Below are 14,625 nucleotides of genomic sequence, written 5' to 3' on the forward strand. Positions count from 1 at the left end.
CTCTGTCTCTGGGCTCCAACTCCATCTATCGTTTACTCCTCCCTCCTCCCCCACCCCATCTTTATCATATATATCAACCTTTTCCCAGCTACCATCAGTTCTGAAGCAGGGTCACTGGACCTGAAACATTAACTCTGCTTTTTTCCACAGATGTTGTGTGACTAGCTGAGTTTTTCCAGTAATTTCTGATTTTTGTTTCTGATTTCCAGCATTCGCAGTTCTTTAGGGTTTTTTTTTGTTTAGTGCAAAGTATATGGAGGTTTGTGCTGAGAGGATTGAAATGAAATTACTGTATTGGAAGAGAGAGCTGGCTGTGGAGGCGGTGGGCGGAGCGACGTCGACGTCACGCCAGGATGAACGATCACCAGCAGCTCCGGATAACAAAAATTGTGCTTCCGAAATCTCTTGATATCGATTTCGCACGGATAAAGCCCGTAGACCTCACCCATGTGCTATTCACAGCAGAAACCCTTTTTTATTGGAAATTGTCATTCCTGTTACACTGTACTACAATGTTTTTTTCTTGTGTGTAGTAACTCCCAGGCAGGTTCTAAGTAACTGGGAGAGTGCTGCACTGTCAGAGGTACTGTAATCCTGGTTCAACATTAAGCGGAGACCCAGCTACCCTCCCAGGTGGACATCAAAGATCCCATGTTGCTATTGGAGAATTCTCCCTGCTGTCTTAATCTTTTAACTAACGACATGAAAATGGATGTTCAGATCGTTATGACATTGTTATTTGTGGGACCTTGCTGTACACAAGTTGGCTGCTGTTTTTCCTACATTTTACTAGTGGCCACCATTCAAAACAATTTCATTGGCTATAAAGGGTTTTGGGTTATCCTCAGATCATGAGTGATTTTGTATAAACCTTTATTTTATGATCAATACAGTCAGGCACTTAGGAGTCAATGGATTTTTGACAGATGGTCCATTTCCTCCCTGTTTTTGTGCTTCATATAATCCCTACAGTGTGGAAACAGGCCCTTCGGCCCAACAAGTCCACAGCAACCCTTGGAGCACCCACCCAGACCCATCCCCCTATAACCCAACTAATCTACCTATCCCTGAACACTATGGGGAATTTAGCATGGCCAATCCACCTAGCCTGCATATCTTTGGAGTGTGGGAGGAAACCAGAGCACCTGGAGAAAACCCACAAAGACACAGGGAGAATGTGCAAACTCCACACAGACAGTAGCCCGAGGATGGAATCAAACCCAGGTCCCTGGTGCTGTGAGGCAGAAGTGCTAATCACTGAGCCACCATGCCAACCTATGCTTGAATGAGGAATGGCATGTACTTATTCTGAATGTTTAGATATTTAACCCACTACGCTTTATCATTCATTAAAATAGCAGGGTGTGCCAGTTAGCGGAATAGTTCTGTGTCCAATACTCTTTAAACACTATTATTGAACATGGTTGGAGATTTTCTGATGGTGGACAGTCATTATTCCAGAGTAAATGGAAACTCTGGTTGGCTACCACATCCAGGTAATGACTTTCACCTTTAGACCCTGCAGTAATACCTTTACCTAACGTATTACTTCCGTCAGGTGCCTGGCCTCCGTTATGACATGCAGTTCCTGTTCACAGAGTTGCCCAACCCTGGGGTCTTCTTTCAGGAACTGCCCGTCTATTACTTGGACCTGATCGCAGTCTGGGCTCCCCTACTGGAGGAATGGCTCTCATAAGGGAGCTGCTGCTCGGATACAGGTTCCTGCTCAAGTATGCTGGCTGAGGGAGGAGAGAGCTTGGGATGTTGGGCAGACCAGACCATGTTGGGGACATGCTGGATGGTCAAGGAGCAGGCTGGATAATGCTGGCACAGTTGGCCGAATGGGCATTTGTCAGCATCCGGTTTACAACCTGCGCCATCCATAGCCTGACAGATAAGGTGCTTGGCCCTGCTCGGACAGGCCTTGGTCTAATGTTTCACCCTCCAGTGGCGGAGATTCCCAGTGGACCTTCCTCTATGAAGGGGTCCTCCCCTCTTACATTGGGGTGGAGAGTGCTCCAGTCCCGTGCAACCATAGGCTGAGTAAGTTCACCAGGTGCCAGAGGTACAGCCCTTATGAGACCAGTGGGCACCATAGGGGCTGCGGAGCATTATCACCCAGGCAACAGTATTTTAATTCAGTAAGTTTCATTTACATTATGCAAGGTTTTGTTCAACTGTTAATTTGTGTTTTATCTTGATACAGTGCCCCAGCAAATTATTATTTTGCTTTTCTGTTTTAAGAAGAGTAGAGGTAGCTTTACTTTCAGTTTAAAAGACTAGACAAGGCTTTACTTTCTGTTTAAAAGAGGAGAGAGAACTATACTGAATCTCACTCATACAGTGTCCAGTGTAAGAGTTTAAAAGGGCAGAGGGAGCTTTACTCTCTAATGAACCCCGTGCTGTACTATCCTGGGAGTATTTTATTAGTACAGTGTCGAGGAGGCTTTATTTTCAGCTTAAAAGAGTAGGGACGTCTTTCCTTTTAGATTAAAAGAATAGAGGCAGCTTAACTCCATCTCTAATCCTGTGCTGTACCCGTCTTGGGATGGTTTGAAGGGGACAATGTCAAGTGAGCTTTACTTTCAGTTTAAAAGAGTAGGTGGGAAACGTGGAATCCCCTTTGTAGCATTCTCGGAAGGAGCTGCTGAGAAATTGAAACTTCTGCTGGGAAAATCCACTATGCCTGGAACCTCTGAATGACTCTATTTAAATCAGAAAGTTTGGAGTGTTCTGGTGAAATTAAATAAAATAGTTACTCAGGAAAAGTTAAGACTGTTAAATACATAGTCTAACTTCTGAGTAATTATTAAACTGACCATGTACCTAGTTGACCTACTCCGAACTGTACATCCCTAGACTACTTACATCCTCCGAATGCTGACCCAACAATCTCCGGGAATCTGACATCCCTATCCTGGACTGGATCTCAGCCCCCAACTAATATGCCCTTTACCCCACTCACACTGTCACTCCTCCCATTACTGGACCCCACCTGAGACCCAACCCTAACCCACAACACCTACCAGCCCCAAACCCACCCACTCTGGCCAGACTCTGAGTGGAATCTCCTTTCAGAAATGCGGAGCTGCCTCTTTTCAAAAGAAAGAAGGGCTGGAGTCATAATCTGCATAGAAGGCTGCACCTCGGAAAATTGGACCCAGTTATTATTCCACTCTGTATCTGAGGCAGGGTGTTCACAGAATCAAACACAGTGATGGAATGGTCAGTCTGTGTTACCCAGCTTAATGTCAGCAATGTCGGTCAGCGTACCTTTGGCAGGTTAACGTCAGTGATGGAGCGAAGGGTAAGAACCTCTTCCTTTTCCTCAGGGTACCTGACTTTCAGGTTTCCAGCTGCAGTTAAGACGGATTTGACAGCTCGCATCCCATAATCATAGTGATGCTGAGAGGAAAGCTGCAAGTTAGAAGCTCTGATTAGTAAACACGGATCAACTTTCCACTGAAATGGTGCTTTTGATAATCTTTATTCTGTTATTTCACTCAGTCACGGACACAATCAATGTGGGAAATAGAATGATATGCTCCATAGGCAATGAAACAATTTTGTAAGATTTGTTACTTTCATTCTGGCTTTCAATTCATTAGAAATGATGTTTATTGTCTAAACCCTTCACATATATTCACTGCTCATTTCCCATTATCTGCTCTCTTCTTTTCATTTTCACTCTGTCTTGGAACCTCTTTATCCAGCATCTTCTCTCTCTCACCCTATCCCTGCCACTGTCCCTATTTCTCTCACTCTCTCTTTTCCCCCCCCTTTCTATTCCTGCCACTGTCCCTATCTGTGTCTCTCTCTCTCTCTTTCTATCCCTGCCACTGTTCCTGTCCCCCCCATGCCCCACCTCTCTCTCTATCCCTGCCACTGTCCCTCTCCCTCATTCTGTCTACCTACCTTGCTCCCTCTCCCATTTGAACAACAACTTATATTTATAGGGCACAAAAAAATCTCAAGATGCTTCACAGAAGCATTTTATAAAACAAAGCACAGGCTGAGCCATACAAGGAGATACTAGCTTAAGGGCCAAAACGCTTGGTCAAGCAGTTTGCCTGTAAGTGCCTTAAAGGAGGAGGATGATGTAGAGAGGCATTCCAGAGCCTGGACCTTTGCCACCAGTGGTGCAGGGATCATAACTGGGGATGTGCTAGAGACTAGGGGTTTAGAGGCAGGCGGTGATCCTGAGAATTGTGGGGTGGAGAGACAGGCATAGGGAGTGGAGAAGACTAAGGATGGAATTGAAAACTGGGATGGGAATTCCAAAATCAGGCTGTCACTTGGGTGGGAGCCAGCGAGCACAGGGTGTGGTAGGGGATGGGACTGGTGTGTTAAGATACAAGCAGCAGAGTTTTGGTAGAATGTGACAGACCAGCCAGGAGTGTGTTGAAATAATCAAGTCTGGAGAGTTAATGAAACAAGGGGTCTCTTGTGGTGCAGTGGTAATGTCCCAACCTCTGAACCAGAAGGCCTAGTTCAAGTCCCACCTGCTCCAGAGCTGTGTGAGAACTGGTTGACTGAAATATCTCAAGCTGGCTGAGGGTTTCCAAGTGCAGAGGCAGGGCTGATGCTGGGTGATGTTGGGTCAGTGGCCTTAGTGGTGACATAAATGTGAGGCTGTAAGTTCATCTCAGGATCACCAAGGGTGTGAACAGACTGGTTTAATGTCAGATGGTTGCTAGGGAGTGGGACGGAGCTGGTGGTTCGGAAACAGGATTTGGGATGGACTGAAAACTGTGCCTCATGGACACTCTGTGTGCAGAATCCTGTTGAGGCAGTGAGAATCTAACCTAGCTGCAGGTCAGCCAACCAGAGACCCCTGTGTTTCCTCTTCCAGGAAAGGCACTGCCAGATCTAATGGCAATTAGGCAGTGGCAAGGCCACCAGTGAGATATCCCTGGGAATCAAGACCCCAGGGCAGCAGTCCTCCCGAGTGAGGACTGTCGGCCAATCACAGGCCAAAAGCTCTTGTGCCCATCAGTGTCATAGAATCATGGAGGATCCAGGTCAGTTGGGGAATGGGGGTGGGGTATTGGGGGTAATGTGTGGGTGTGTGGTGGGGTGAGGTTATGGGAAGAGAGGGGTATTGGGGTGGGGGTTGAGGAGCATGAATTGTCATCTTTGGGCATGGTGGGGGGTGTGAGTGTTAGAGTGCTGAATGTTTATCTAAACAATGGGGTCAGAGTTAGAGAGAACTGAGGCGATGTTTTTACACAGGCCTCCTGGGCAGTCAGCAGCAGTTCCCTGTGGTTGCTTCTGATCTGTGTCTGGGTGTGGGATGTCTGACTCTCCCTGGCCCCTGGTGAATGTTGCATCACTCAGGGCAGTACCATCTTAGGAAAGTGCCAGGATTGAGTTACTTGACCTGAGAATGAAAATTGGCCTCAGGAAACTCAAATACCTCACAGGTTGCTTTGAGTCTAAGTGATCCAAACAAAGCTAACCACACTGCTTGGGATCTCTGTCTCAACTATGGAAGCTTGAATAGAGGTCATTGTAATAGGAAATGGAGATGTATTAGCAGAATAAGCATCAGCCATTGCCTCCTATTCCATTGCACAGTGTTACTTACCTGCTCTGAGCAGAGTCGGTACATTGCTACAATTTTTGCAGCAAGGATCCGAGCATTGACAAACCCCATGGAGTAGAGAGAGATTTCAGCAATGAGAGCATAATCTGGGACCATCATAGCTACAGGACGAAACAGAACCTGCAGCAAGAACAGTGTAGTCAGAGATATCGTACTCCACACACACAGCATCCAACTCTGTTGCAGAAATCTGGTGGTGTCTAGCGAGTGCATGAGAGAGGAGTTAATATAAAACAAAGAACTGGGGATGCTGGAAATCTGAAACAAACAAAAACAGAAGGAGTTCAGCCGGTCTGGCAGCATCTGTGGAGAGATAACAGTGTTAATGTTTCAAGTCCTGGGTTCTAATAAAGGTTCTACTAGACATGCTAAGTTTCTTCAGCACCCTCTGTTTTTGTTTGTTTCAGGTGAAAGTAGTTGCTTTGTTGGGGAAATTAAACAGGAGACATTATCTTAAAGCTTGAGCTATATCCCCAGTCCCTCCTAACGCAGCCCCTCCTAATGATCTGCTTTCAGATGGTCAGTCTAACATCGAGCCAGCCAACACACATATGGCCTACATGTGACTCCAGACCCACAGCAATGTGGTTGACTCTGAACTGCCCTCTGGGCAATTAGGGATAGTAAATGCTGCCTAGCCAGTGATGTCCTCATCCTCTTAATAAATAAGAAAAAATCCATCCCCCCACCTTTTACCTGTAACCTTGCATTTCCCATGGCTAGCACACCTAACCTACACATCCCTGAAGACTATGGGCAATTTAGCATAGCCAACCCACCTAGCCTGCACATCTTTGGGAGATGTGGGAGGAAACCGGAGCACCTGGAGGAAACCATGCAGACACAGGGAGAATGTGCAAACTCCACACAGACAGTTGCCTGAGGGTGGAATTGAACCCAGGTCCCTGGTGCCGTGGGGCAGCACAGTGGCTCAGTGGTTAGCACTGCTGCATTTATTAAATGTGATTATTTTGATTAACAGATCGCCCCATGGGGACTGTAACACATTGCCTTATCATGTCGTGCTTTACTGCGTTGAATATGTGTAGCCCATGTGCCTTGCCCTGGGAATGCTGCCATAATATATCATGATGTTAATTGCATTACTCTGCCATCCGGCTCCTCTGGCTCAGATAGTTTCCTATTCTTTCAGCAATTGTACTGCCATGGCTGCTTCAAGGCCGTCACATCAATTTAGTAACTTCACCTATTATTCAGCACATACTGTTTCATGCTGTGTTTCAATTATTAATTCGACAGCTTCATACTGGTCTCAATAAGGTGCTATAGTTATGAAACTCTCCCAGTAGAAAGAAAACATAACTAGACCCATCTTTTGTGGTGCAGTGGTAGGGTCCCTACCCCTGGACTGAGAGGCCTGGGTTCATGCTTATCGGAGTGCATGCTGTTAGTATGTGCCGTTCATTAATTGTACTTTATCTGAATAACAGCGATCTCCTGACGTCTACTCTGCCTCCAGATTGCTGCTCTTACCTTCAGATTGTCAGGTAACTCAGCCCTGCCAGCATAGCCTGGATTCATGGTGATGAACACGGTGCACGATGGGTCCAACGAGATTGCTGTCCCTTCAAAGACAAATGTCTTCACTTGCTCTGAAACCGCTCGCTGAATGGTTTGGATCTGCTGGGCAACAACAGACAGTACCTGCGATGCAGACCAGAGAAGCTTTGTCAAGAGAACGGTGCCCCACACTGATTTGTCACCTCCACCATGTGCTGAATCACTGAGTGGGGGAGGGGGGGTGCAAAACTGAAGGAGTAAAAGCCATGTTTCAATTCGATCTGTCCAGCATCTGTTATCCACAGACCGTAAAAGCTGCAATTCCCCTTCCGACATTATCTTAATGAAGATCAATGGGATTGTCGTCTTTTGATTAAAAACCAGCATCAAACGAAAGACTTATCCCTATGGGAATGAGCTGTGAGCAGCTGAAGGAGAAATGAAAGCTTATTCTTATCTGATCTCTCCCTTTTTTTATGTTCAGCATGCCATCATGATCAGTTTGAGTCTTTTTTTTAATTAAATATAGAACCTATCCTTGAAAAGAGGGAACAACTACTTTTGGAAAACCTCAAAGAGTTTTAAAGATTATTTTGTAGTGGTTTCATGTGGCTTCCTGAGTCTGTTTGAGACAATAGTATATTACAGATAGTTTAGACACATGGGATTAAAATGTTAAGTTTTTGTTATGCTAATAAAGGATTGAGTAAATTCAACATGACTTGTCTGGGTTTCAATTCTATCCCGTTATATATCAGCTATGCATTTTTTATGGCCTCAAATTCAATTTGTCACTTGATTTGTGACCTTGTTAACCTTCCTACTAACCAAGGTGCAGGAAAGGGACACATTACAGCCCAAAACCTGGGGCCCAGGACTCTAGAAGGACTGCATTGTGTCCCTGGCCCTGCTACTAACCTGATGATAGAGATATACCATTATCAATAAGGTGGCACTCCCAGAGTGAATGTGAATCTTGGGGATTAGCTCTATTTTTGGATGGTTGCAGTGGTAGCTTTGTCCTTTTACTGTTTGGTTTTGGAGCTTCTCGTTTGTTATTTTCTTTCCAATGTGGCTTTTGGTGCCATTGCCTTGGAAACTTTGGGTAATGGCTACAACCAACATCTGGTCTAACCTGGCCATTGCCTACGAGCAAAGTGCCTCAGCACCAGAACTTTCCAACAAGCACCAAGACAGATCTTGGCCGGTGGTGAGAAGGACACTACCTGTCAGATCCTTCCAACACACTGGAGTCTCCCCTCCTCCACATGCTATTGGGGGTGTAGCTTTAGATGGGTCATTTTTAAAAATTTAATCTATTTTTCTAATCAACCTGTTCAGAGATATTAATACATGCCTCTGGAACAGGTGCGAATATGAACCCAGGCCTTTCAGACCAGGGGTAGGGACACTACCACTGCACCACAAAAGATTGGTTTAGTTATGCTTTCTTTATATTTTATTAGAGAGGAAGTGATACAATAATTCACTTGGTTCAGAGTTACTCCTAAGGGTTCATCCTAAGGAAGCTACCAAACAGATATGTACAAAATTCTTCAATTTTTCAATGCTGCTACCAACTTCACAACTCCTGAATGAATGAATGTATATATTTCAGCGTTAACCAATATCTTGCGTTTGGTTGATGTCCTGCTGTTTCTTTACTAGGAAAGCACAAAGAGAAGAAAAACAGAACTGTAGGCTGTGAGGGTTTATCCATATTCATTTGGACCTGTACACTGTCGGTCCTGGCACCAGATTTGCTTTAAGTTCCTGTGAAGTTTTAGCCTGGGCCTATAAGGGACCTTGTTACTTCCTGTCACCACAAGGAGACGGAACTGAGGATTTGCTGAGGGAGAGGCTGTGCACAGTGAGGGAGAAACGTATGTAACTGCCTCTCATTTTCACATTGCTACTTGCCAGCAGTCCACCCTTAAAACGAGAAGCAAAATTACACAAATTTGGAATCATGCTCAGCTCTCTGGACTGTCACATGACGATCTGTCAGACATATGATGTACTTTTATATATTTTATGAATTAAGTATATTTTTGGGGAAAGAAATAAGCTGAACTACCTCAGACTTTTCTACATTGGACTTAATTTGTCAGCCATGTACCCACTTTGCTAGTTTATTAATTATTTTCTCCAGTTCTCCTCTGTATTAACAACATCCTGAATTGAGCGGTTCTGCAAGTTTTGAAACTGTATTTTGGATTCCTGAGTCATAGAGTCACACAGCACGGAAACAGACCCTTCAGTCCAACTAGTCCATGCGGAACATAATTCCAAACTAAACTAGTCCCACGTGCCTGCTCCTGGCCCATATCCCTCCAAACCTTTCCTATTCCTATATCTATCCAAACGTCTTCTAAACGTTGTAATTGTGCCAACATCCACCACTTCCTCAGGAAGTTCATTCTACACGTGAACTACCCTCTGTGTAAAACAATTTGCCTTGTCTTTTTTAAATCTCTCTCTCCTCTCACCTTAAAGATGTGCCCCCTACTCTTGAATCCCCCATCCTAGGAAAAAGACAACTATCATTAACTCTATCTATACCTCTCATTATTTTATAAACTTCTATCTCGTCGCCTAACTTCTATCTCAACCTCCTATGCTCCAGTGAAAAAAGTCCCAGCCTACCCGGCCTTTCTTTTTAACTCAAACCTTCCATACCCAGCAACATCCTGGTAAATCTCTTTCTGAACCCTCTCCAGCTTGATAATATCCTTCCTATAACTGGACGACCAGAACTGGATACAGTATTCCAAAAGAGTCCTCATCAATGTCCTGTGTAACCTCAACATGACTTCTCAACTCCTATAATCAAAGGGCTGAGCAATGAAGACAAGTGTGCCAAACACCTTCCTAACCAACATGTCTATATGTGAAGCAAACTTCAAAGAATTATGTATCTTCACCCCTAGGTCCCTCTGTTCTAAAACACTAACCAAGGCCCTACCATTAATCGTATAAGCCCTAACCTTGTTTGTTGTATCAAAATGCAATACCTTACACTTATCCAGATTGAACTCCACTTGCCATTTTTCAACCCATTGTCCCATTTGATCAAGATTCCTCTGTAATCTTAGAAAACCTGCTTCATTGTCTACTATGCCAGTTGTAATTCTGTTTGTAAATGTGAACAACAACGTGGGGCAACATTCCCCAATATTTGAAAACAAAAAGTGCTGGAAATCACAGCAAGTCAGATCAGATAAAAAGTTATTTAGACTCAACGCTAGCTTGCTCTCTCTCCACAGATGCTGTCTGACCCACTGTGATTTCCAGCATTTTTTGTTTTCAGCATAGATTCCGGCATCTGCAGTAATTTTTCCCACTGCTTACTAATCTGAGTAGCATCTGTAACCCTCTCCTTCCTGTTTTCTGTTCTTAGCTGCATTTAGAACATCTGATAGTAATAGACATTAGGAATACCAGAAATGTTATTGATTGCATGATAACAAACAACTACAAATTATAAAATACAGGTGTACGGTAGTGAATTAATAAATCAAATGTACATTTTGTTTGTAACCAAAACCATAAAAAATGCAATTTAAAAAGGGAGGTTCATTTAATTTTCAACTTTGGACTTCAAGTGTGAACTGTGTTTACCCATTCATACCATAGTCACAGTGAGATTCTATTCAAGGTTAACTGTAAAACTGATTATGTTTACCTCCAGTTCTATACGATTAAATTCATCAAAACAAGCCCAGGCTCCAGACTGTACCAGGCCTTTGAAAAACTTCCCCATTGCTCTGTAGTCTAGTCCATCGGAACAATTAAACACAACGCACTGTAAAATAGAAAATTATTGAATTATTCTTGTAAAATAAACAGAAGATACATCATATTGTAAACATAAGGCACAAATCAGCCGTATAATAGTCCAGGTAATGAAAACTTTACAACGCTGTTCTCTTTTAAATGTACCTTTAACTCCAAAAAACCAGCATGTTCAGACAAGTACCTCCTGCTATAGACATGTTTATGTGATCCTGTTACCATGGGGAATAGAACTGAAACAGAGTTCCTGCTTGGGGCAGGGTGACAGGTTTAACACCTTTTCATAACATCTCAAGGATAAAGGACCACTGCTGTTTGAGACATAGGGAAAAAAACCTACTGCTGTGACGAAGCAAGGAATGATGAAGCAAGATTCTGGGCAGAGTTCAGTTTCTGATCAGAAAGAAGGGAACAGAAAGGATGGGACCTTTGAAGATTTAAGGAATGGGGAGTCACCAAGGTGTCCTTTACTAGTGGTAATTGTATCCAGGAATTCCAGGGTGAGAGGAACAATTGTCAATGGGCTCTGGAAGTTTCTACCTGATGTAGCCCAGAGAAATAAGCTGCAGGGGAACTGGGAGTGACTGTGGGACTGTGCCTGTAAGATTACATATCTGCCAGAAGTGATGTTTTGCAGAAAAGTGTTTTGTTAAAATAAAAGTTTCAGTTGTGTTCATTAGTAAAGATTCTAATGAAGCAAGCATGAGTAACAACATCTCATTTTCTGCTTAGGCATTTTACAGCTGTAGGACTGAATATTAAGTTCCACAAGTTCAGAGCATGACCTCTATACTCTATTTTTCTTACATCTCCAACTGACCCCACCCATGTCTTGTTTGTGTCTTGTTCACTTTGCCCTCAGTGGACTGGACCCATTTTCTCTTCTCCACACCTAACATTTACACCTATTTTACATCTCTATCCCTCCTTTACCATCATTATCACTGCCCTGGTCTTTTGCGCTGGGCACTCTCACAAACTATTTGACTTCCCCCCACTGCATAAAAAAACATCATTTTCCAGCTCCTTTCTGTTCTGAAGAAGAGTCATACTGGGCTCGAAATGTTAATTGTTTCTCTCTCCAGAAATGTTCCTAATGTTTGCACTTGTGGACAAGACCAGAACTGGGGGACCATAAATTTAAAATAAGCACTAATAAATCCCATTAGCAATTCAGGAGAAACCTCCTAAGGTGGGAATGTGGGACTCTGTCCCGTGGGGAGTAGTGGAAATGAACAGTACCGAAATATTTAAGAGGCAACTATATAAACATATGATGGAGAAAGGAATAAAGAGAATGTATTGCAAAGATTAAATGAGGAAAGGAAAGAGAATCTGCGATGTATAAGGATCTGAAAGGGTTAATGCCGAGGAGTGCTTTAAACCCAACAGCATGATATCATGGACATGGGAGGGGTAACAGATTTGGATCTCGAAGGTGCAAGGCCTGACATCAAGGTCTCCCTTGTGGTCTCAGTAACAATGTCTCTCAGATCAACATAACTTGTAGTTAGTTTTCATCCTGCAATAAACACCGTCATGTTTAAGATCCAGGATGGTGGCGGGTATGGAAGGTTTGAGTTATAAAGAAAGGCTGGGACTTTTTCACTGGAGCGTGGGAGGTTTAGAAGTAGATAGATGTTTATAAAATAATGAGAGGTATAGATAGGGTTAATGGTAGGTGTCTTTCCCCTAGGATAGGGAATTTCAACACTAGGGGCCACATTTTTAAGGTGAGGGGAGAGAGATTTAAAAAAGACATGAGGTGTAAATTTTTTACACAGAGGGTGGTTTACATGTAGGATGAACTTCCTGAGGAAGTGGTAGATCTGGGTACAATTACAACTTTTAAAAGACATTTGGATAGGTACATGAATAGGAAAGATTTGGAGAGATATAGGCCAGGAACAGGCAGGTGGGACTAGTTTAGTTTGGGATTATGTTCGGCATAGACTGGTTAAACTGAAGGGTCTGTTTCCGTACTGTATGACTCTATAACTATGAACTTCTTCTTGTTAAATAAGATGTGTTTTTTCTCAATCCCCCTAGACGAATTGGGTGCTATCAATCCCAACCAGGAAAGGGGCAGCAAACCTAGCAGATGGATCTCACACCAGATGAGTGGTAGTGAGGATTGACTGAACAACATGGTGGCATGTAAACACTAGCAGGAATCTGTTGGGCTGACTGGTCTGATTCTGTGCTGAAAATTCTTATATTTCCATAGAGTGGAATCAGCGTTTTAAAAAAGCAGGTTAACACCGTCTTTTATAGCCTCGCAGCTCCTAGATCAAAGAGTGCAAAATTCTTCAATGTGCAGGTTTTGTGGGTAAATTTGGAACATGGTGTGTGCAGGGTTCGTTTGGAGCAGTGACATAGTGCGAGAGGGACAGGATTTGGATCCAGGAATCCCATCTCAGTCCCAGTGCAGTTGGAGGGCCTCAGGTTCATTTTCTGACAAAGTTAACTCCTGCACTGAACAGCAGCTAACATAAAGAGTCATCCCAAAGTCTTCCACAGGCATACAGACAGTAAGAGAGTAGTTGAAGGAGGTATAATGATCAGAGGTCAAAAAGGAGGATTTACACATGGAGGCACGGGCATGGCTGAGGTATTAAATGAATACTTGGCATGACGTTCCAAAAGATATTTGGTACAGTGACACACAACAGACTTGTGGAAAGTTGTGGTCATGGCATAAAAGGGACCGTAGCAACATGGACACAGAATTGACTGAGTGATGGCCAAAAGCTATTTTTCAGGCTGGATGAGAGTTTCTGGAGCTCCCCTGGAATCGATATTGGGACTTTTGCTTCTCCTGATATGTATTAATGATCTGGATCTTGGTGTGCAGGGGACAATTTCTAAACTTGCAGATTACACTAGGTGCTAAACTGAAGAATTGTAAACTGTGAGAAGGACAATGTGGAACTCCAAAAGGGCATTGACAAGTTGGTGGAGGAGGGGGAATAGGTGGCAGATGAAGCCCAATGTAGAGAACTGTGAGGTGATGCCCTCCAGTCAGAAGAACATCGAAAGACAGTATAAAATAGGGGTACAATTCTAAAGGACATGTAGGAGCAGAAAGACCTGGGTGTATATGTGAACAGATCATTGAAGGTGGAAGGACAGTTGGACAGAGCTGTTAATAAATCATACAGTCTTCTTGGTTTAATTAATAGAGACATAGAGTACAAGAGCAAGGAGGTGATGCTGACCTTGAAAAAGACACTTGTTAGACCTCAGCTGGTGTATTGTGTACAGTACAGAAGCCACATTATAGGAAAGATGTGAACACGTTGGAGAGATTTCAGAAGCAATTTACAAGAATAGTTTCAGGAATGAGAATCTTCAGTGATAAGGATAGATTGAACAAGTTGGGACTGTTTTCCTTGGGGAGAAGATGTGTAAGAGGAGATTTAACAGGGGTTCTGAAAATCATGAATTAGCTGGGCAGAGTAGATGATGTGAAACCATTCCTGACCATAAAAGAAAAACGAACAAGAGGGCAAAGATTAAAGTGATGCACATATGAAGCAAGGTTAATGTGAGGAGACCTTTTTCACACAGTGAGTAGTTAGGGTCTGGAACGCAGTGCCTGGAAATGAGGTAGATGGAGATTCAATTGAAGCATTCAAGAGGGCATTGGATGTGTTTTTGGATAATAGTGGTGTGCAGGGTTATGGGGGTAAGGGCAGGAGTTT

At 43.5% G+C, this 14,625-nt stretch overlaps 1 protein-coding gene and 1 non-coding gene across 3 annotated transcripts in view; both read right to left on the minus strand.

The window, feature by feature from the left end:
* Positions 1 to 14,625, minus strand: part of LOC109934535 (dynein axonemal heavy chain 3-like) — a 429,003-nt gene that overhangs the window by 139,216 nt on the left and 275,162 nt on the right. For both annotated transcript variants that reach the window (XR_007264478.1, XM_048610380.1), the window contains exons 30-33: positions 10,812 to 10,931; positions 7,100 to 7,270; positions 5,588 to 5,725; positions 3,274 to 3,417 (exon numbers count right to left, since the gene is read on the minus strand). Coding sequence is in view for 1 of the 2 variants with exons in the window: in XM_048610380.1 (XP_048466337.1) it covers positions 3,274 to 3,417; positions 5,588 to 5,725; positions 7,100 to 7,270; positions 10,812 to 10,931 (573 nt within the window). In the remaining variant the exon portion in view is untranslated. The remainder of the gene's footprint in view (positions 1 to 3,273; positions 3,418 to 5,587; positions 5,726 to 7,099; positions 7,271 to 10,811; positions 10,932 to 14,625) is intronic.
* On the minus strand, positions 342 to 476 carry LOC125485825. The gene has a single exon (XR_007264515.1). It is a non-coding gene; the product is annotated as a U11 spliceosomal RNA (small nuclear RNA).

This window comes from Rhincodon typus, chromosome 22, assembly GCF_021869965.1.
Source record: "Rhincodon typus isolate 14 chromosome 22, sRhiTyp1.1, whole genome shotgun sequence".
Taxonomy (NCBI): Eukaryota; Metazoa; Chordata; class Chondrichthyes; order Orectolobiformes; family Rhincodontidae; genus Rhincodon; species Rhincodon typus.